A 21760-nucleotide genomic window follows, 5' to 3' on the forward strand; every position below is an offset into this window, starting at 1 on the left:
CCAAGATTTATGGACGTTTCTGCAAATTAATTTTAGCCACTTTAAAAAAACTGCATGGGATCCATAATCTTTCTCTCCCCCCCCCCCCTTTTTAGTACAAACACAGACTGGAACATATACCAACTGTCACTAGAATGATATCTAGCCCATCGCCATCTTATCTGTAGGATTCTTATTCATTAGGGAACCTGATCCGCATGTTTAGTTGGGAATTCTCCAACACTTACCTCTGCATAAAAGATCAATACCTGAACACAAAAAGGAGATGTGTAGAAATCATAAGCATCCATAGAAAAAGATGAAGGTTGAACATGGAGGAAATGCCAACGCTGTACTTTACCTTCTCCCCAGTGGCCATGGCAAAGCAAAATCAAAACAAATCCCATCATTAAAAAACACAGGGAAGGATTGTCAGTTACTAAGCCCTAAGATGTCCAGCTAATCTCTCTGTTTGTCTCTCCACGCCATCTCGCATACAAGCATGGCTAAAGAGAGTGAGCAACACCCTTTCATTCAGGCACTAAGTTCCCAAATGCATCTTTTTTGGTGCAAATTGGTGGAAAAATATGAATGAAAAACAGATGGTTACATGGTCAGAGAGGCTCTTCAGTGGCTTTTTCGGGGACGCAACCCTTGGTCTACTCTCTGGTAACCAGTGCACCACTTGGCTAGACAGGATGCTTGGACAATACTTGTGGAACCTGGGAGGGTATGTTTATGTCTCCCTTTTAGTATCCAGGCAATTGCATGTTTTAGCAGAGCTACTCGTTAGAAGTCTATATAGTGTGATTAAGGAATGCACTGCCCTTTACCTGACAATGTGTTAACATATATTTACACTTGGTTGATGATGGTGTGCATCACACACTGGAAGTTAGGTCCCATGAGACAGCAGTGTGACTTATTTCAGTGAGAGATCTGGTTCAAACAAATTTGCCTAAGCTTTTTACACTTTTTGTAAATGTGTACAAAAGCACATTGCAGCACAAGAGAATATGGTACATTAAATGTATTATTTGACAAATTTCAATGTACAGTTGGAAAAATTGTTTATTTAAATTGTGCATTTATTAACATCTTTTGCAAAAGCACACACCTTTTGTCAGTGTACAAGTATTGGGACAGAGACTATACGGGCAAGTCCTCATCCCATAATACTGCTTTGGAATCGTTACACCAACCCCATCTAGTGATCCCTTTCTCAGTTTTAATGTTATTACTATTTTTCACAATGTAAGCAGGTGAGCACATTAAATAATCTTGGTTTATTTGACAAAATAAATAAGGACAAACTGGATTTCAGCACTGATCACTCTTACTGGGATTGTCCCAAACTCTGGCCTCCTCTAATACAAATAGTCCACATGATTATTTTAATGACAGCCTGCATTACAGAAACATTTCCTTATACATTTCAACGTCCTTAAAATTAATACATTAAGACTTTGTGCAATTATGTTCAATTCAACAGTCTTTTTTTAATGCTTTAAATAAAGTATCTGAAAGGAGTGATTTTTGTATGCAAAACTACAGATGAAATTACTTCAAAAATACGTGACTTCTATAGAAACTATTGAAGTCTGTTCAGGAGACTTCAAAGGGTGCAGTCTTTTGTGAATGCAGTTTTATATTCTGAATTCAGATTAATTCTTTACAGATTATTTACATTGCTGTCAAAATGAAAATGACTATGCAGCCTGAATGTGACAAAAATATATTTTAAAAAAGTCTACTTGCATCTTATGTTATCTATAACCCTTACCTCTGAAATAGTGTTTCTGATTAAACCATTTGACATTTCTGCCATGGTACATTTAGATTCTGTACCACAAGTTGTTCACAAAAGACTGGACTGTGAATATATACAGAATATTCGTGAACTTTAATAATTTCAAGTCGCTCTGGATAAGAGTGTCTTCCTGATGCCGTAAATGTAAAATGAACCTGTTCAGACATTCGGACACCAGTAGTTATCATAAATGTTTAAATGGAGTTTACAAAAAAGAAAGAAAAAAGACAGTGACATTTTGAAATTGTGTAGAATGAAAAAAAACACAAGCAGATAATTAGCAGTATGCACAATGACCACTGTCCACTAACTGGCCCAAGAGCTTCTCATAGCATTACTATTTCCCTAATATCTCGCTGAGTAAAACCACATTTACAACTGCCCTTATACATGAGGGAAATGTTGTTCATCAAAAACCTAAAATGGGACACTCACTGTCACTGTGAGAGGCATGCACTGCATTCAGAGGCAACTCTCGCAGCCCCAAACCAACCCAAACCACTCACAAACTAAAACCCACGCTCAAACCACACTCACAGTCCATCGACCCCAACAAACACTCATGCTCACAGAGGATCATGCGCATAGCCACGCTTTTTTTTTTTACACATTTCTTACAGGGGTGTTTGATGTAAAAATCAAGAGAAATAAACCCGCATTTACACAGCATAAAAGATAATGGTTCATATCACATTTACAAATGACCCAGTGAACTTGGCATGTAGACTTGTACTGGTTGGCGCTGTTACTTGGGCGTATGGCTACTGGGTTGAAAACACAAAGTTTAGATACAAACTTTGATGTGAAACAATAACTTTAGCTAGACAGTCTCTTACCTTTGAAAGTCTGTGGGAACATGAGCTGCAACTTCAGGTGAACAAACTGCAGAAAAGAAAAGGACGTCATGAATAAGCAAGTGAAATGTGGTCAGTTGCCCCGAGTCTCTCAAGTCTTGTTCGGCTCACAGAACCTGTCTAGCCAGCAGCAGGAAATAAATGGTTTGCTAATACAGCTCTGAGCCTGGTGTTGGGCCTCCCTCATCTACCTCATCTCATGGAGTGCTAATCAGCTTTTAGTCCAATCAGTTGTGTTGACAGTTGGAAACCATGCAAAACTGCCTTTCTGTGGCATTCCTTACCCAAAGCAATGACATTTTTGTTTTAAAAAAAAGTAATTATTCATCCACAGCCAGTAATTCAGAGCAGACCATCTTTTTTTTTTTTTTTAAATAAAAGACAAATGGCACTGGTTCACTAGTCTTTAGTGAAGAAATAGCCAACAACAGATGGATGAATGCACATGTGTGCAGAGGCATCATTAGTGATCAGATCCAGCCAGCTACCTCAAAACAAAGGTGGACTGGGCTTCACTTTAAAGCAGGACAGTAATTCAGTACAAACGTCTAAAGTAACTATGGAGATTTTCAACGCCAAAAAATGGAATGTTCTTAATTGACCAAGTAAATCACCTGACGTAACCCTTGTCCCCTTTCAAGAGCACGCGTTTCACTCAAGAAAAGACTGCAGGCAGAAAGCCCAAACATAAACTGAAAATGGCCTGGCACTACATTAACATGGAATTTTCCCCCCAAAACGTGGGGACCATGTATAAACCATGTATAAAAATGGACGTTTTTTCATTTGTAAATACCAACATAGTAAAGCTGATTGTTAGCACTTTAACCTAATAGTGAATGTACAATTTGAAATGAAACAATTATTAATGCATTAACAACATCATTTCATTCAAAGATATCCTCTGTGTTAAGATTTTTTTTTAATATGCTATGGTAGAGCATTTTTGCGACTATTAAATGATTCCCCAAGCCTTAGATGAATGGATAGGAAACCGAGGAGGAAACGGGAGAGACTCGCAGGACCGTCCATGGCAGGAAACCTGGCAGATGCATGGAAGATCAGAGAGTGCCACGCTCCGGCACCTGCAGGGTGGGTGCATGACCTTCTCAGGGGTGCACAGAGATTACGGCGGATGACTGAATTCAGCACAGAGAAGTGATGGAGAACATGTGACGTGCCCACCAAGCCAAGGTCTGTTAAGGGGGAGACGAGTCCCCATATAGTGCACATGTATTTAATGAAATGTGTTTTAAAGAATAGACTGCAACAAATGCTTTTCAGTATCCTATGCTGTGTCCTACCTATGATTCAATATCAGTATGTGGAAATACATTAAATACCTTTTACAAAACACTAGAAATAAATTAAAATAACCATTGTCTTACATTCATTTGAATAAAAAATTAATAAATAATAATAAATATAATAATACAGAGCACAGATAATTAGCAGTTATCAACTTAATATTTAAATATACATGTAGGGGAAGCTTATTCTAATGTTCTCATACTGTCCACATGGTGGCAGCCTAGAGAGTTGAATGTGCCCCTGTCTGATTTATGGCTTCAAAAACTCAAAAAGGATGCACTAAAAACTGACCCATGTCTGCTACAACAGTCACTGTTCTGGGATGCTAACAAAGGAGGCCCTGCTACCAGCCCACTAAGGGAAAGGGCTGTGGGTGGATGCGGGGGGTGCAGAGGCAGAACTAAAAGATATTACCACAAGAGCCACCTCGACGTGCACCAGTGTTCACTTACCAGCTAGCTCGCACTGCCTCTATATCACTCACGAGGTTCTGGGCCAGACATATGCCAAATATCTGTCAGACACACAGATAATTCAGAGCGCCTTTTTATTTTACAGAAAAATACAGAAAAGAGCATTCATTTCAGGTAGAATTTATCATTAAATGTAAATAAGAAAAAAAAAAGGTATTTATTATTATTGCTGTGGTTATTTGTGCATATAAGGAAGCAACTTTGAAAGTTTAGGATTTCACCTGCAAGAGAGCAATTCCTATGAAGATGCCTGCTACTACTGTCAAGTTGTCCTGGAGCCACTTCTCAAACTGAGGCACACACCCTTTGACATGTATGTAGGTTTTCTGCTCAGGATCCTAAAGAAACAAGACAGCAACCGCAAGGCCCAAAACCATCACCGAATAAGGAAGTAATGCAGTAATGCACTTCTCCGACATGCTGACTCTTTCCTTTTTTAGTATGATTAAAAGGCTGTACAGGGGTCACTCTTAAACGTAAGTGCTGCTATGTTACTGTTAGCCTTGCCTGCCATGCAGTGACTTGTGGCCTTCAGATGGCTCTGTGTGTCAGATTTTGCCCTCCAACTCTCACCTTGGTTTTCCTGGATACTCATCCAATATAACTCTATAATTAAGTCTTGCAGATGTGGCAAAAGGACACCTTTAATATTGTTATTTCTGGGTATGCGTTCATGCACTTAGTTGTACTTTTTGTGTGTCACCCACACTAAACGAGCAAGTACTGAAACACACTTGGGCTATATCAGGGAGGTTGAACGATGTTTCTGCTGTGACTTAATGCTCACTACGGCTCGGCGCAGGAGACTGTTGCATGCAGAAGCAGTGACATTGTGTTTACAACCAGGAAATAAGACAAGGACTGGGGAAAGAACGTGTTTGGCATACCGGTTTGGCTCGGACATCATAACCGCACTGCGTGTTGATGACATCCTCCTAAAAACAACAGGAAACCGGGCCATAAATAACCGTTCTTCTGAATATTCGGAGAAGGTGGACAGGAACTTGTTGCTGAGGAGGCACTGGGACAGTGTGGTGGCGCGGGTGTACAGATATTACAGAGAGCAAACAGGAAAGACATTTCCCCACTGGACCTTTATGGACACATCTTTCGCACATTTTGAAAAGTAGCTCCAGACTTGCCACAGCTCTTCAAGACGCACAGTTTTCGCTGGCTTATGTTGGCCTGTTCTGTTATTGTTCATCCTCTCTGCAGATGCCTGTGTCTCACTCTGACTGCTGAAGGGATTTAACTGCACGCAAGAAGTAAAAAAGCCCCAGTTGATTAAAGCTTTCAGTTGATGATTTACGTGGTAATTGGTGCAGTTCACCTCAGACTCCCTCGTCCGACTCCCAGGCCCATGTTTGGTGTGGAAATCTTTTTTCACTTTCTGTTACCCCTGGCAAATCAAACTCACAAACCTACCACTGGCTCACTGCTGGCATCTTTTCACTGGCTTACCGCTGGGTCCTTGGTGCAACAGGAGAAGGGAACCCCGCATTTCTCTCTGCTGGGGTTGCTGTCTGTGCAGTTGAAGTAGATGTTGAGGTTCCAGTCATCAGCACCAAATGCTCCACAACACTCCCACTGTGCACAAAATAAATAAAAAAAGAAACAGCAATGAATATCGCAGTTTCTCATCACACATCTACTATATCTGAGAAAGAAGTATTAGTAGAAATATGCTACTAATTAAATTATTTAATTGTTTAATTAAAACAATTAAACAAAAAAAAAACATTAAAGGGGCAGACATCATCAAGTTAATTGTTTCTTCAAGGTGAAATGAACAAATTTGCCTGTAAACGATGCCAACAAGACCAAATCTTTTGCCATGGTATCTCATGTTTGTAGCCCATATTAACAGAGTGCTACGGTGTTATCTGTGACCCTCATTCAGACACTGTTTGAGTCCTGCCTCACGGCTGACAGAACCACTGATCTTGTTAATGCATTAAATTTGCCTGGGGAGAGTCATCTGTCAAGAGCAAACACATGAAGGCACAAAGGGCACACAGTGCCTGCTGTGCGAGTGATCACATGTCTAGAACCTGTTGTCTAGGTGTCAGGCTTCGTGTCCAAAGATGATGGGGGTCAAGGGGGGGGGGGGGGGGGGGGTCTGTTTTGCACTTTAGGACTTCTTGTTAACAGTTACACCAAATACTACAATATCATAGAAATTGTTTTCATTAAGTGGTATAAACTGGTTTGAATTTAGTTTATTGACATTTGGAGATGCTCAAAACTCATCTGCATTGATTTGCTTTTAAGAACCCACTGCTTAATAATCTCTTAATTGAATGCCATGTTTAGTGAAACACATAGAAACACAGTTACTTGACTTGTAAAATTCCTACGGTTGTCTACTGGTTTGTTTTGTTTGTTTGTTTTTTTTCTCTCTCAGAGCTAAAATGCTGTTTTTTCTAAGACTGCATGCATTCAGAGGAACAGCTGCTGAAGTTTCATTAGGTGGAACCCTAAGCTGCCCACTGCCGTGTTCTCCCTGTGAACACACTGGTCCTGTGAGGCAAACAGAAGTTTTCAGTAATAACGTGAGGATTCAGATCATTAGTCCTAGCAAGCTGTAGATCAAGTTGCTATGGTAACTGGTTCCTTGCATTTCCTTAGTGACAAGAGATGCAGCGATGGCGCTTGCTCTTTTTGTCTTTCTCTTTCTTCCTAATGCCTTTGTTCACTAACTCACCTTTTCTTGGTTTCCCCTCATGTTTCTTTGGTTCCTTTACTTGATCTTTAAATACAGCAGGTATGTTGGCTCTTACATATTCCTGTGTGAAGTCAATAAGGTTCTGGAGGTCGATGTCGTCTCTGTAGGCTCTGATGTTGTTGTTGATGAAGAAGTTGAGCTGGTCTTTGATCCAGTCCTTGAAGACAAAGGCGAGAACTCCTGCTGTCAGCTCCAGGAAGAATATAATTCCCAGGAACACAGAAAACTGTGCCAAGAGCAAAGGAAAGAAAGCTCTCATCATTACTGTGTGTCCAAGTATAACCTTGTACAAAACCCAAGGGTGACAAGGTAATGAGGTAAACAGACAGCAACATACGCAAACATTTACTGTGGACATGAGCGCATGGGCCACAACTGAGGATCTGTTCCTAAAGATCCCTATGTACATCAAAAGCCTTGGCTGTGATAACAGCCAGATTGCTGTGGTTGTAGATTAAGATTTTCTACAAGTAGCCTGAGATACCATGAACTCGGGACTCACAAATTTTAGTAGGAAGGTGTTCTCTCTCAGAGCTCCAATGCATCCAGCAAAGCCCAGGATGAACATCACCCCTCCCACCACCAAAAAGAGCCAAACGGGGTCAAATCCACCCAAATCAGTGATGGAGGAGATGTTTGAGAGCACGCCCTGACAGACAGACAGACAGAGAGAGAGAGGGTTACACATATATGGTCTGTCTGAGCATGTCTTTAGTTTTCAGTGAAATGAAGGCTACCTACGTCAATGAACATCAAAAAATGGAATTACATTCTACATGTTGATTTCTCCACTTAAACAAGCTGCTGCCTTAGCTTTGAAATTTCCAAGGGTGATTTAACATAACATAGGGGCAACCTTAACATAACTCCACAACCAGAACTGTTTCTTTTACAGATAGGCTGACTGAGATAAAACTGAGGTTTCTCACAAACTGTACCAGCATAAATCCTCCAAAAAATCCTCCTTGGTCTCCACCCAAACAGTGTAGAAGTGAGGCGCTTAACTGACACACTTATCTTTACAGCTACATGTTCCCTGTTAGTACTCTTTGTACACTTGCCTAGTTCCCTGTTCCCTATTCATTCATTGCCACATTAGTTCCCTATTCATACATTTTTGGAGTACCTTCCTATTGAGTGTGTTTGCGTGAAAATGAGAGGCTAAATACAGAAAAGGACAGTCAGATGAGGCATAACAATATTTCCAAATGAAGATTTTCCATGCCTGCAAGTGATGTATGCCTGAGTACGTATTGTACTCACATATGTGGAACACAGTGGGGGGGAGGAGCATACATATTGTCTATGTTCTGTTACATGGGGGAGGGGCATACATATTGTCCATGTTCTGTTACATTGGGGAGGGGCATACATGTTGTCTATGTTGTTATGGGGGGGGGCATACGTGTTGACTATGTTCTGTTACATGGGGGAGGGGCATAGATGTTGTCTATGTTCTGTTGTGGGGGGAGGGGCATACATATTGTCTATGTTCTGTTACAGGTGTGCTCCTCTGTGATATTTCACTTGTTTGTGTACATATCACACTAGATAAAGCTATGATGAACAGAGTTGCTCTCTACCCCCTGTAGTAAATAAGGAAGGTACAGATTTCATGGTCAGTCTGAATGTGAAGCATTCTCCTGCAGGTACACCAGAGAGAAAAGCTATGGGGACAGTCTCGTGCTTGGAAGGGTTAGCCCTCTCTGCTTGAAATAGGTGTGAAACACTATACTGGGAACTGTTTATGAGTTAATTAGGGGAAAAAGACTAAAATATGAAATCTGTATATTAACAGTACACAATGTACAGAATTTGGGGGAATACTATGAACATAAAATACTATTTGAAAGACCAATTTATTAGCTATCTAACATGAGAAATGGTAGCATTTTAACAGGTTCTAGGCACTGCAGTTATACTTTTTAGGGGGAAGAAACCCATTCTCTCAAGTGTAAATCCTTTCATGAGTGACTACCTAACCAAAAGAGGTGACAGTCTTTATATTAACTGAGTCTATACAATTGCAAAGCACATAGTGGACAATTATTTTGCGGTAGATTAGCTTGCAAGATAGCAAGCCTCTAGAAAGAGAGGCATTTTCCTCCACAATAAAACCTCTCAAATTCTTTGCTTCCTTCAGATTTCCGAGCATTGTTGAACTGTTGAAATGTTGAATTGTGGACCCTTGCATGAAAAACACTGTGCAGTGTCTTATGAAACTAGGCTTGTCCAGTTGTCTTGTTTTTGCTCAAGCAACTGTTTCTCACCTTTTCACTCCATGCCCACAGGCCAATCCCCAGGAAGGCCACCCCGAGCAACTGTAAAACAGAAAATATGTTGACTTACTCACCATTTTATTCCAGTATTTGCACATTCCCTGGTTGTGTTCCATATTGGGGAATCCCCATTAATGGCTAGTAGACAAAAAACCAAATACAGTAAAAGGAAGAAAGTACCTTCCTTACACTTACAAAAAAAAAAAAGAATGCAGGAGAATGACAGAAGTAAGACTACAGTGGTCGTGTACAGACTCACTGAATAACATGCAACCTCACTAACATGGTTTCATAAAGACACTTGGATACGTTTAAGTTAAACTAGGACAAAATGTCTGTCTCTGCACATAAAAATTTGGGGAGTATCAGAATTATCAGTGATTTATTAATTTTGGAATAAATTTTGGAATAAAGAGGCCAAGCTCTCTGGAAAGCCTGAGAACCAATAAACCTTTGAAAAATACTATTAATCTATTAATCTGTTAAATAATGCTATTTAGCATTCACAGACTAGATTATAACTCTGAGTCAGTATAGAGATAGTCCCTGGTTTAGGAATTGCCCATCAGCCTAAACATTAGCTTTAGTGTCTAAAGGATGACAAGCAAACAATCCAACTTCAGTACAGGTGATGTGGGAACACCATCATTCCTGAAACACCATCAAAGTCCACACTCACACCAATAGAAAAAAAGACACATTATATGTCTAAAAGCTGATGTAAGCTTTTTAAAAGCACTTATCCATCACTAAATAAAAGCTCTAAGCAAAACAAGGAGGCGGTCCTCTGGGTCTCAATTATTTTTGCATGTGCATGGACAGCACATAGAAGGGTAGACAAATGGAGGAGATTTGAAGAGACACTTGGCTGGAGGATGTGACAGTGAAGGGAGGTGATGGGTTCCTTCGGAAGCCAAGTTTGGCAGAAGTTAGCAACTGTGAACACTGCATGGCAACTTTAAGAAAACATACAAGACCTGAGACCAAACAAGTAATACATTAAGGTTGGAATACAGCAGAAGTCAGACTTTTTGAAATGAAATTAAACAATTTCAAAAACTATTGAAGAAATTAAGAAATGAAAAAATTGGTTTACTGGGAAGCATTTTGTGTATGCCCCCCTACAATACTTTTTACTTCAGTCAAATACATTCATATATTCAAATACATTCAAATACTTTTAACTTTCACTGAGGCTCGTTTGTCTCAGGAGCCAGCAAGAATGGAAAAACAGCTATGGAGGAAGCAATGATTTGATTACCTTCTTTTGAAACCATTACTCATCTCTATCAGGTTGGAAAAGGCTTATCCTCTAATAACCAAAGTATGCACAAGAAAGATGTTTTCCCAGTTGCTTCCCTCACATAACCATTTTTCTGTCAGCTCTGTTAGGAACCACAGCAACTGGCAGGTCAGCTTTTGGTAATTAACTGCAGGCTCCTTTAAGCCAAAGCAGCACTGCAACACTCTACCTACTAAAGTGGGCTAGGCACTGGTACTCCATGATGTTAGAAATCCAATGCTTTAAATAGGGATCGGCCTGGGGCAATGCTCATGCTGTTCTGTCCGTTTTCAGTTGGAGTCTTCAATTTTCAGACATCCCCTTCCCTGCCTGAGACTCTAGCAAAAAGTGTGCTGTACTTCTTGACCCAGTTTTATCAGGCTCCACTGGGACCTCACGGTACACTGAGCTCTGTAAATTAAGATGCGTTATCCAGCTGAGCTTGGGTGCCTCCTATGGACTACATGCCCTTATGAAGAAAAGTTGGGATTCACATATTCACTACAGAGCTTAATGAAATGTTTTACACCAAATTATTCTACCATATCCCAACATGCATTTCAGGGATGTCTGAGAAAACTAACTTGCATGAACACTATTCTGCTACTTCAGTTATACTTTGCTTGATCTACTAAATTCTCTTTGGAACTGAGTGAATAAGCATTACAAATGTGTTTTCTGTGCTGGTGGTATGTATCCCTAGATATCCCTAGTATCCCTTAGAGTTGAACTGGCACTATGATTCACTTGTGGAGAAAAAAGAACTGGTGTGCATTTCACAGAAAGAAAAGAAATCTTTGGTCTCTTTATCCCCTTGGGGGGGGGTGGTCCTAAAGAACCAAACATCCCAAGAGAGAGAGAGAGAGAGAGAGAGAGAGAGAAACAGAAAAACAGGAAGAGACAAAGAGACAAGGATTGACAAATGGTAAGACCACGAAGCAACGAAGTAGAGCACAAGAACCAAGTGAGTCATTCAGTTCCCATTCAGATGTACCAGAGACAAGAGATCTGCCTCTGCTTTGAAAAGTACACGGTGGGTCTTGTAGAAGATGGGCCCGAGTCTGTTTTTCTGATGTCAACACAGATGTAAAAAGACTCCAGAGTACTGTTCACAACTCAGCTTGTTCCCAGCTACCCCTTTTTGCCCAGTCATTTCAACTGAAATAACCATTTTTGTGTCTCATAATGACTTTCTTTTCATCGACAGCCCCCATGGGTTCAAGCCCACACTTCACACGGACGTTCTTATGTGCATGAACTATTCATGTAAATGCAGCTATGGACAGTCTTTTGTTCAAGAAATAAAACTAGGCTGGTGTTTGGAGCATTTTTTTGGAAGAAGTGAAAAGTTTATGATTGATTTTTACATTTGGTCACCACTCTCCTAGCTCACATTAATAATAAAAAAAACAAAACAAAAACACATCTTTCACAGATGGATTTAAAGGATTTTAGGCATTTAGGATTTTAGTGGCTTAAAGACTAAAAGGGATGTGTATATTTCTCAGAAGTCAGCATTAAAACAATTACCCACTAAACTCTTTAATATCCTTACCATTGACAAGACTTGAACATGCTAGCTAACGTGGGAAGCAAGTAATATCCTCATTCAATATTTTCTTTTAGTATAAGTAAGTGGAACAATATGCGGAAACAAATCACAACCACATTTTGCCAGAGCAAAAGCATTATAAAGGTTCGCTTTGAATAAAGAGTGAAGGAACAAAAAAATACTCTTCTGTCCTTTCTGTGTATTGGAAGGACAATGGAACTTTTAGGAAACTATATAAGTTGTCTATTTGAATGCTCGCAAAATGAAAGGATTTTTTTTTATACATTAAGACCATTAACTCCTGTGTGGAAGCAGTTAACCTCTTGGTATCTTATGCTACATGTCTCCTATATTTTGAAGTCCTGCTCTAGCTCCATTGCAGGACCTTCCTGTTTCCTGTACACTGCTGTGTGTTTTAGGGTACATTTCTGGGATTACAGGTTACCTTGACAGTATCTCCTCCACATTAGCTCTTCTTAATCAGATTTATGGTCTTTTCCGTCCTTGCTTAAAGATCTGTGTGACTCCAGATGCCAAAACAGGCTAGCTGATGGGTTCATTAACAAAGACATCTTTTGCCACTGAGAAGATGACCAATCTCATGGAATTCTAGTCCAGGAGAGAATTAGTTGGAGAGCTGGTTGCGCTACTTTGGAGCTAAAGACACATTTTCTTACCAGGATTGGAGAGTCCTGATATTGTTCTTTTTTTGAATACTCACATTTTACTTGTTTATTTATATTTTTGAAGACTGTGAACATTTACTCAAATAAAATTAAGAAATGTATACTAGATGTAGATACTAGAGATCAATGTTTTGTGAGGTTGGTCTGATTTTCTGTGAGCAGCATCAGCCAATACTAAGGTAAAGACACAAAAGTATTAAGATAGGCAAGTACAGATACAAAAATGCCAGGTTGTAATCTAAGTAGTAACAGCTACTGTAGTCTAACATTTCTTTTGATGGAGGTGACTGAGTATGACTTTAATTTTTTAAAAAAACTTACCCTTTTATTTTTATAGACTTACCCTTAGTGTAATTTTCCAGTTTATTGCAGGCCTTATATTATTTTCAGAGATATTATGTCTTTGTGTGCTACAAATCTATATCTATAAAAATCTGAATGATGTACTGTTTTGACATACTCTTTAGTAATATTCAGTATAGTTTTTCATAGTATGCAGTTTTGTATTGTGACCATTACCCAATTCCAAAGCTTATAGTAAAATTTGGCTCACTTATCACATATTTCTAATCAATTGATACTACCATCTTGACTCCTCTACATTTATCTAATAAGACTGGTTAGTTTATAACCAGTCTTAAAGTATATTTTATGTCAATTGAAAGAGAAGCCAGTAATGATTAAATTTTGCTTTTGAATAAGAAGTCAAATTATATGCAGTTCTGTGGACAACAGCGAACACATGATACTGAAATGAGTAAACTAGCAGTAAAAACTAACAATTCCTGTGTCATTACTTTGTAGAACGTCTTAACCATGCTATACCTCCTGCGACATGCTTCCAGCTATATTTTGAGGTGTGGCTCTGAATCCACTCCAGGGCATTTCTGTTCCCTGTGTCACAAGTAAGGTATTCCTTAACCATTACTGTCAGTTTCCCCCTTTGGCATTGCGATTTCCAGGGCGCTGGCATGAAGTGGTTTTGTTTTTGATTCTGTTTTGTCCAGTCTCCTCCCTGTCTCGTGTTTTGAAATTGTAACAATTATAAATGCTTTTCACCTGTGTTGTTTCCTTCCTAATCGCCTGTATATATATATTCCCTTGGTCTTGCTGTCTTGTTTTGTCTGACATTGTACTTCTCTACATGTATTTCTCTGTGTACCTCTTGCTTTTGTTTCCCAGTAGTTTTGCTATGTTTTATTTTATGTCCTCTGGCTATATATATCTGCCTCTTGGTTCAGCTATGGACTGACCACAAATCTGATTATGGAACTGCTCAAAATAAACAATGTGCATCCTGCCATTACTCATTCTTTTTTTTACATATATCCTAGAGGTTATATATTAATTTTGTCTTCACTTTTAATAAAATTGTATTATTACATTTATACATATTATATATTTTGAAACAAATCTAAAAGGTGTGCTACATAATAAAATAATTTAAATTTAAATGCATTATACATTAAGGATAATAAATTAAAGAAGAATTAAAAAAAAGCGTACCAACACCACAAATTATAAAGTATAAAATACTAAACTACATCCATACTAAAGCTTGATCAAGGGAAATATAACAAATGAAACCATTACACTTGATCATTTCATCTGTCTTGAGTATTAGAATAATATACAAATAACAACAAAATTTACAGATGGTCAAATCTAGCTTGAGTATCCACATAAAAATAGAGATCTAAACGCACCCAAGACGCATTTAAAACAGATTCACTCAAAGCACTTCAGGAGATGGTTTAAGATGCATTTTAGTCAGATGATAAGGTAGGTAGAAACGCATGTCTCTCCAAGCCACATTCAACAACCAAAAACTCTGTCCAATACAGTATGTCACCTCCTGTGAGGAGGTCCCCAGCATGATACATTTCCACCAGTTTACCTTAAAATTTTAAGGTATTCATTACCAATCCAAAGTAAACTGTAGATTTTTGTAGTCACAGACTGTTTTTTGAAAATTTTAAAATCATGTCAGATGTTTCACAGAACAAGACCAAAAAGGCTAGTTAGATTGAAATGTTACTAAACATTATCAATCATGTATCTGTAAGTAAACATCGTAAGAGATAAATATGGCCAGTATGTAGCTACAAACACATCTATGCTCCAATACAGCTATGCATCCCTTCATTACAGTATTAGAAAAATCATGCAAGTTCACACATTCCTATGAAATTGCACAATTTCAGCTAGCCATTCATCTCTGCAAGTGTTGGTAAATGCCATAGTTATAGCTAGGCAACCTGCAAACAAATGCTACAGATATTTGCATTATCACTGGCAGATAGCTAACAGATAGCTTACATGAATAAACACAGAACACTTATTCATGCAAGTAAACAACAATCTAGGTAAATAAATTCAGTAGCTATATAGATACAAACTCATTCATGCAACATCCCCAAAAGTCAAATATCCACATAAAACAAGACAACTAGCTAACCTAGGGTCTACTAAAGCACGACCAAAAGCAGCAGATGCATGCATATCACCAAATGTCCGTTATCATCCCTCACTGCCCACGAGCTAAAATGAGTTTAAAATTAAAACATCAGTATTCAATCAGTCAGTTAGTGTAAATGCCTCTTTCTAGACCTACAAAATTTGTACCCCCAGTGTTATCTAAAACACTGTTATAGATGAAAAAGGTCTTCCACCATCTGAGATGAAAGCGATCCTGAGGATTAGCTGTTAAGCATTCTGTGGCTGGGCAAAGTGGGTGGGATAGACTTACTGTTCAGCAAGAACAAAAAGCTTCAGCCAAAGCTTCATCATAAGCAACATGTGAAACTTGAGAGGAAGCCAGTGTAAACTGAATAAAATAGTAGTAATATGCTCTGACATCCTTTCATGGGTAAGAATGAAGGTTGCTGCTTTCTCAAGTAGCTTAAGCTTGCTCACCTTTGCCTAGTTGCTGAATACAAAGAGGAAACACACACATAGCCTATAAACATTAATATGTTTAACAGGACAACTAGATAAGTCAGATTTCACTGGACCTCCATCCACTCCAAGGAACTGATCACTATTGTTTCAACAGTACGATATTTGAGAATCTGAGTTGTTTCCTGTGTGCCAAACTATTGGTCCTCTTTGTAATTTGCAATTGACAGTTTTTACAATAGAACACACACACACACACATACACACACACACACACACACACACACACACACTATCATTTTACACAACAATATATACTATAGTTTATACACTCATAAAAAGGTGCTAATATACACTGCTACTTAATATTCTTCCTAGAGAAAGTAAGGTAGGTATAATTCCTCCCCCCCCCCCCCCCCGATGGGCTTGACTGGCATGTCAGAGAAATGAATTATATGTTAAAATGCGGCTGATCTTGCATACTACATAGCTATATAAATATATCTTGCTAAGAGCAGCTCATATTTGCAAGTCACAAATGACTCTTTACAGGAATCAGGCTGTATATCGCTTACTTCTCTGCTAAATATCTACTGTGTGATACCCAGATAGCTACTGGACAGATGTGCTGAGACCCCTCATGCATGCACATTTCAATAATGTGCATAATAACCACAATGTCAGTCAGTTAAGGAATAAATACCTCTTCTAGGGTGGACTACTAGGCTATCCATCAAAATACATGCACAACACCAGTGAAGAGAAAGCAGAATGTTTCAGGGATGTCTGAGAAAACTAACTTGCATGAACACTATTCTGCTACTTCAGTTATAGTTTGCTTTGCGCTGGCATGAAGTGGTTTTGTTTTTGATTCTGTTTTGTCCAGTCTCCTCCCTGTCTTGTGTTTTGAAATTGTAACAATTATAAATGTTTTTCACCTGTGTTATTTCCTTCCTAATCGCCTGTATATATATATTCCCTTGGTCTTGCTGTCTTGATTTGTCTGACATTGTACTTCTCTACATGTATTTCTCTGTGTACCTCTTGCTTTTGTTTCCCAGTAGTTTTGCTATGTCTCATTTTATGTCCTCTGGCTATATATATCTGCCTCTTGGTTCAGCTATGGACTGACCACAAATCTGATTATGGAACTGCTCAAAATAAACAATGTGCATCCTGCCATTACTCATTCTTTTTTTTTACATATATCCTAGAGGTTATATATTAATTTTGTCTTCACTTTTAATAAAATTGTATTATTACATTTATACATATTATATATTTTGAAACAAATCTAAAAGGTGTGCTACATAATAAAATAATTTAAATTTAAATGCATTATACATTAAGGATAATAAATTAAAGAAGAATTAAAAAAAAGCGTACCAACACCACAAATTATAAAGTATAAAATACTAAACTACATCCATACTAAAGCTTGATCAAGGGGAATATAACAAATGAAACCATTACACTTGATCATTTCATCTGTCTTGAGTATTAGAATAATATACAAATAACAACAAAATTTACAGATGGTCAAATCTAGCTTGAGTATCCACATAAAAATAGAGATCTAAACGCACCCAAGACGCATTTAAAACAGATTCACTCAAAGCACTTCAGGAGATGGTTTAAGATGCATTTTAGTCAGATGATATGGTAGGTATAAACGCATGTCTCTCCAAGCCACATTCAACAACCAAAAGCTCTGTCCAATACAGTATGTCACCTCCTGTGAGGAGGTCCCCAGCATGATACATTTCCACCAGTTTACCTTAAAATTTTAAGGTATTCATAACCAATCCAAAGTAAACTGTAGATTTTTGTAGTCACAGACTGTTTTTTGAAAATTTTAAAAATCACGTCAGATGTTTCACAGAACAAGACCAAAAAGGCTAGTTAGATTGAAATGTTACTAATTCTCTTTGGAACTGAGTGAATAAGCATTACAAATGTGTTTTCTGATTCTGTGTGCTGGTGGTATGTATCCCTAGATATCCCTAGTATCCCTTAGAGTTGAACTGGCACTATGATTCACTTGTGGAGAAAAAAGAACTGGTGTGCATTTCACAGAAAGAAAAGAAATCTTTGGTCTCTTTATCCCCTTGGGGGGGGGGGGGGGGTGGTCCTAAAGAACCAAACATCCCGAGAGAGAGAGAGAGAGAAACAGAAAAACAGGAAGAGACAAAGAGACAAGGATTGACAAATCCTTGTCCATGTTTAACAGGACAACTTGATAAGTCAGATTTCACTGGACTTCCATCCACTCCAAGGAACTGATCACTATTGTTTCAACGGTACGATATTTGAGAATCTGAGTTGTTTCCTGTGTGCCAAACCATTGGTCCTCTTTGTAATTTGCAATTGACAGTTTTTACAATAGAATACACACACACACACACACACACACACACACAATCATTTTACACTACAATATATACTATAGTTTATACACTCATAAAAAGGTGCTAATATACACTGCTACTTAATATTCTTCCTAGAGAAAGTAAGGTAGGTATAATTTTTTCCCCCCCTGATGGGCTTGACTGGCATGTCAGAGAAATGAATTCTATGTTAAAATGCGGCTGATCTTTCATACTACATAGCTACATAAATATATCTTGCTAAGAGCAGCTCATATTTGCAAGTCCTAAGAAACTGCCATGAACACGAATACAGCAAGTCAGATAGAATGTTAACCTAAACTATCTCCTACAAAACCTCTAGCTAACATTCGTTAAAATAATCAATCATTCACTGTAGTCCACCTGCATAACAACTTACTTAAGTACCCATGGTTAATGGGAGAACACAAATGACTCTTTACAGGAATCAGGCTGTATATCGCTTACTTCTCTGCTAAATATCTACTGTGTGATACCCAGATAGCTACTGGACAGATGTGCTGAGACCCCTCATGCATGCACATTTCAATAATGTGCATAATAACCACTATGTCAGTCAATTAAGGAATAAATACCTCTTCTAGGGTGGACTACTACGCTATCCATCAAAATACATGCACAACACCAGTAAAGAGAAAGCAGAATGTTTCAGGACAAAGAAAAAATAACTAAATTTCATTTGCTGTTGTGATGGATTAGTGACTTTGTTGGCACTGGCAACAGCACAGATATTTGATTTGTTCTTCAGGTGTAAGACATCACTGATGTGAACCATAACCAGGAATCTTTCAAGTTTCTTCTCCTGCTTTCTTTCCCCCATTACTGTCCTATGACTTTTCATTGCATTTTATTTCCAAGTACTAGTACAGAACCAGTACATATGCAATACACACAGAGACAAAAAAGCCCTCTTGTGTACCTGGCATCTTTTCTTAGCGGATACACAAGCATTGCAACTGAAAGAAAAAAAAAAAACACTGCTGCAAAATGTGCTTGATGTTACAATATCTCTTTGCATGCTTCACCTCTTTTACAAATCCATAGATTACTAGATCATCTCTGGACAGTCCTGTAATATGACTCTAAATTATGTTAAAATGGATGAGTACACAATAAATCATGTCTGCATAAAAAAAACCTCTGTCTGCTAATCACATCAGACATAAGATTTATCTGATGATATCAGATAATCAGTTATCGGATAAAAACAATCAGTTTTTATTAGACTATCACATATGTTTGGTGCTGCGTTTGACAAATAAATGAATGCATTTTTCTTCCTGTTTTATCCTCAAGGTGGACTAATCTCTGCCATTGAACTCAATGAACTCACTAAACCAAAAAATATTTTAGTAAGGGAAGGTTAATTACTTTATGATTCTCTCACAACTGAGGCCAAGCACCAAGCACTGCTTGGTGCTGATATCACACTGTATCAGTGATACAAAATTGCCCGCTCACATGGCCAAATTATGAAAAACAGACGGTAAGAAATAGCCCCTCGAGTGGCACACCCAACTGGAATTCAGACCTGGGACCCTGCTGCTCTGTTGGAGGATGCGTGTGAATTTGATAGAGCTGACACATACAATGGATGCAACTAAATCATGAGGAAAACATTAAGTTCATCTTAAAAAGTTAAAAAAGAAAGGGAACATTTTGGGTGACATCTGACCTTTTATTAACTCTCCCTCTGAAAAGTAAAAGGTCAGAGTATGTATAATACTCCTACACACTAATGAAATATTTAATCATGGGTTTGACCAAGCATGTCAGGAATGTGTTGTGTTGTCTCCTTTCTCAGCATAAGGAGCCAGAACATTTTGTATGCTTGCTCTTTGTTTCTAGAGGAAACGGGGAAAATGGAGGTCATTTCCTTAAGTGGAAGGAACAAGGCTGTGGACTTTATGTTCTGTATTATGTGATAATCGCCTGTTCCGTGAACCATATTGATGTAAATTACAGCTGTATTTATTAATCTTTAATGCATTTGAACCCACAAAACTAACATTATAATCATTATACCTTGCTGGAGACCATCAGGAAGCACTTATTTTTGTGAAGTGGCAATAAATAACAAATACCGTGCCTAAGCTTGTATTCATTAGGCACATGATCCACATGATGTATAGTAGAGCAGATCTCTTGGCAGATGCGACGTTTCCCAAAATATGAAACTCGACCGATGTTCAAATTCAAATTATGATTTGATTACATCAACATTTCCTGAGAAGGCACAGAAAACCAATACACCGAAGAAAGAGGTGATTTTCTTTACAGGCTTCTAGAGAATAAACCTTCTGAAACGAAGTGTTTGTGTTAAATTGACGGAACTATTGCCCATCAGTTCACGTCATCTCAAAGTTGAATATCGCATCTACACAGGATGGCAAGAATGAGTTACTGTAGTTTCGCTTAAAATCACTGCAGAGAATATTTTCCGTAGGCTGGTTAGGTGTTATCGACTTAAATTATGCAGCGAGAAATTATGAACACAAGACAAAAAAAAAGGAAAGAAAGAATCACCTTACTGGGTGGAAGATTTGGGGAAGCCCAGAAACACTTGTCCGTAGTCGCCGATAAAGGCGATTAGTGCCCACAGAAACGCACTTGACACAGTACCTGACAATGAATAAACTACTGGCTTTCCGTAGAAATAGTTCCACCAAAATGTAAGATACTACAAATAACAGTTTATCAAAAGCGAAGCGTTACTTAAACGATGAACAGACTCGGTAGGGCAGGCGCAGTCTACCCTTGGCCGACCCACTTCTTTTGTGGTTTGACAGCATGCTTGTACAAACTACAACTCGTATTTTTCAAGTTTTCAATCAAAAACGTTTCATAGAACAAACGCCGAAAAACAAGCGGAGCGTTTTGGCTTTTAGTTTAAATTCCGTGACACAGATTTAATAATAAAAACAGCAAACTTGAACAAAGGCACCGTGGTGGCTAAATGTTCTTACCCAAAATATTATGTTAAATCCAAATATGAAATATTTGATGCAGCAGCTGACTTCATGTCCCTTGTAATGCTTTCCTGACATCATTGGTGCTCCTCCACATAGGATACTAACTACTGGGTCAGATACAATCTGCAGAGCAGCAGGTTCGGTTTGATCGCTCGCCTTTTTGGAAAGCGATGTAAAACTGCCCTTGTGTCAGTATCCTGAGAAAGGCGACATAATGTCGATCGTCTTCCTCGGCGCAGTTAAATATTAGCGCCTAAGATACATACGACTTGGACATGCCATTTGTTAAAAAAAAATCTGCTGTTTGATTAAAAAACAAAACAAAATAGCCCGACGTGCAACGGCCTTTCTTTGCGGTTAGTTTAACCCTTGGTTTTCCCTACACTTGACATGGCTGGTTTTGATGGACTGTAACCTTAGCCAATTGCGTAGTGTTCCCTAAAGGAAGTACAGCAGAAGATTTGTGGGAATGTGTATATTTACAGATGATGTGAAAGTCTAACAAAGATACATTATTTTACAAATATTGTC

The 21760-nt window shown here is 38.4% G+C and overlaps 1 protein-coding gene across 5 annotated transcripts; it reads right to left on the reverse strand.

The window, feature by feature from the left end:
- Nucleotides 1-1032: 1032 nt before the first annotated feature.
- On the reverse strand, nucleotides 1033-21627 carry tspan5a (tetraspanin 5a). 5 transcript variants are annotated; one of them, XM_081694521.1, is made up of 10 exons: nucleotides 21224-21627; nucleotides 9423-9473; nucleotides 7655-7801; nucleotides 7208-7309; nucleotides 5889-6014; nucleotides 5315-5362; nucleotides 4649-4765; nucleotides 4407-4468; nucleotides 2626-2671; nucleotides 1033-2550 (listed from the first exon to the last, which is right to left on the reverse strand). In XM_081694521.1, the coding sequence occupies exons 1-9, from the start codon at nucleotides 21305-21307 to the stop codon at nucleotides 2659-2661; spliced, it is 750 nt and encodes a 249-aa protein (XP_081550647.1). In that variant the 5' UTR covers nucleotides 21308-21627; the 3' UTR covers nucleotides 1033-2550; nucleotides 2626-2658. The 5 variants fall into 5 exon arrangements, with proteins under 5 accessions (XP_081550647.1, XP_035375819.1, XP_035375820.1 ...); XM_035519926.2 differs by having other exon boundaries at nucleotides 7208-7378; nucleotides 21224-21620; XM_035519927.2 differs by having other exon boundaries at nucleotides 1033-2553; nucleotides 7208-7378; nucleotides 21224-21620.
- Nucleotides 21628-21760: the final 133 nt, after the last annotated feature.

This window comes from Electrophorus electricus, chromosome 13 (genome assembly GCF_041902795.1).
Source record: "Electrophorus electricus isolate QZ-2024a chromosome 13, ASM4190279v1, whole genome shotgun sequence".
NCBI classification, from domain to species: Eukaryota; Metazoa; Chordata; class Actinopteri; order Gymnotiformes; family Gymnotidae; genus Electrophorus; species Electrophorus electricus.

Bases quoted from the DNA above. Each gene is read 5' to 3' on its own strand.
- tspan5a (XM_035519926.2), bottom strand. From the start codon at position 21,307: ATGATGTCAGGAAAGCATTACAAGGGACATGAAGTCAGCTGCTGCATC. The intron at 7,802-9,422 runs GTGAGAAACAGT...TCTGTCTGTCAG, and splicing joins TGTGGGCATGGAGTGAAAAG to GGCGTGCTCTCAAACATCTC. The intron at 4,469-4,648 runs GTGAAATCCTAA...TGTGTCTGACAG, and splicing joins TAGGAATTGCTCTCTTGCAG to ATATTTGGCATATGTCTGGC.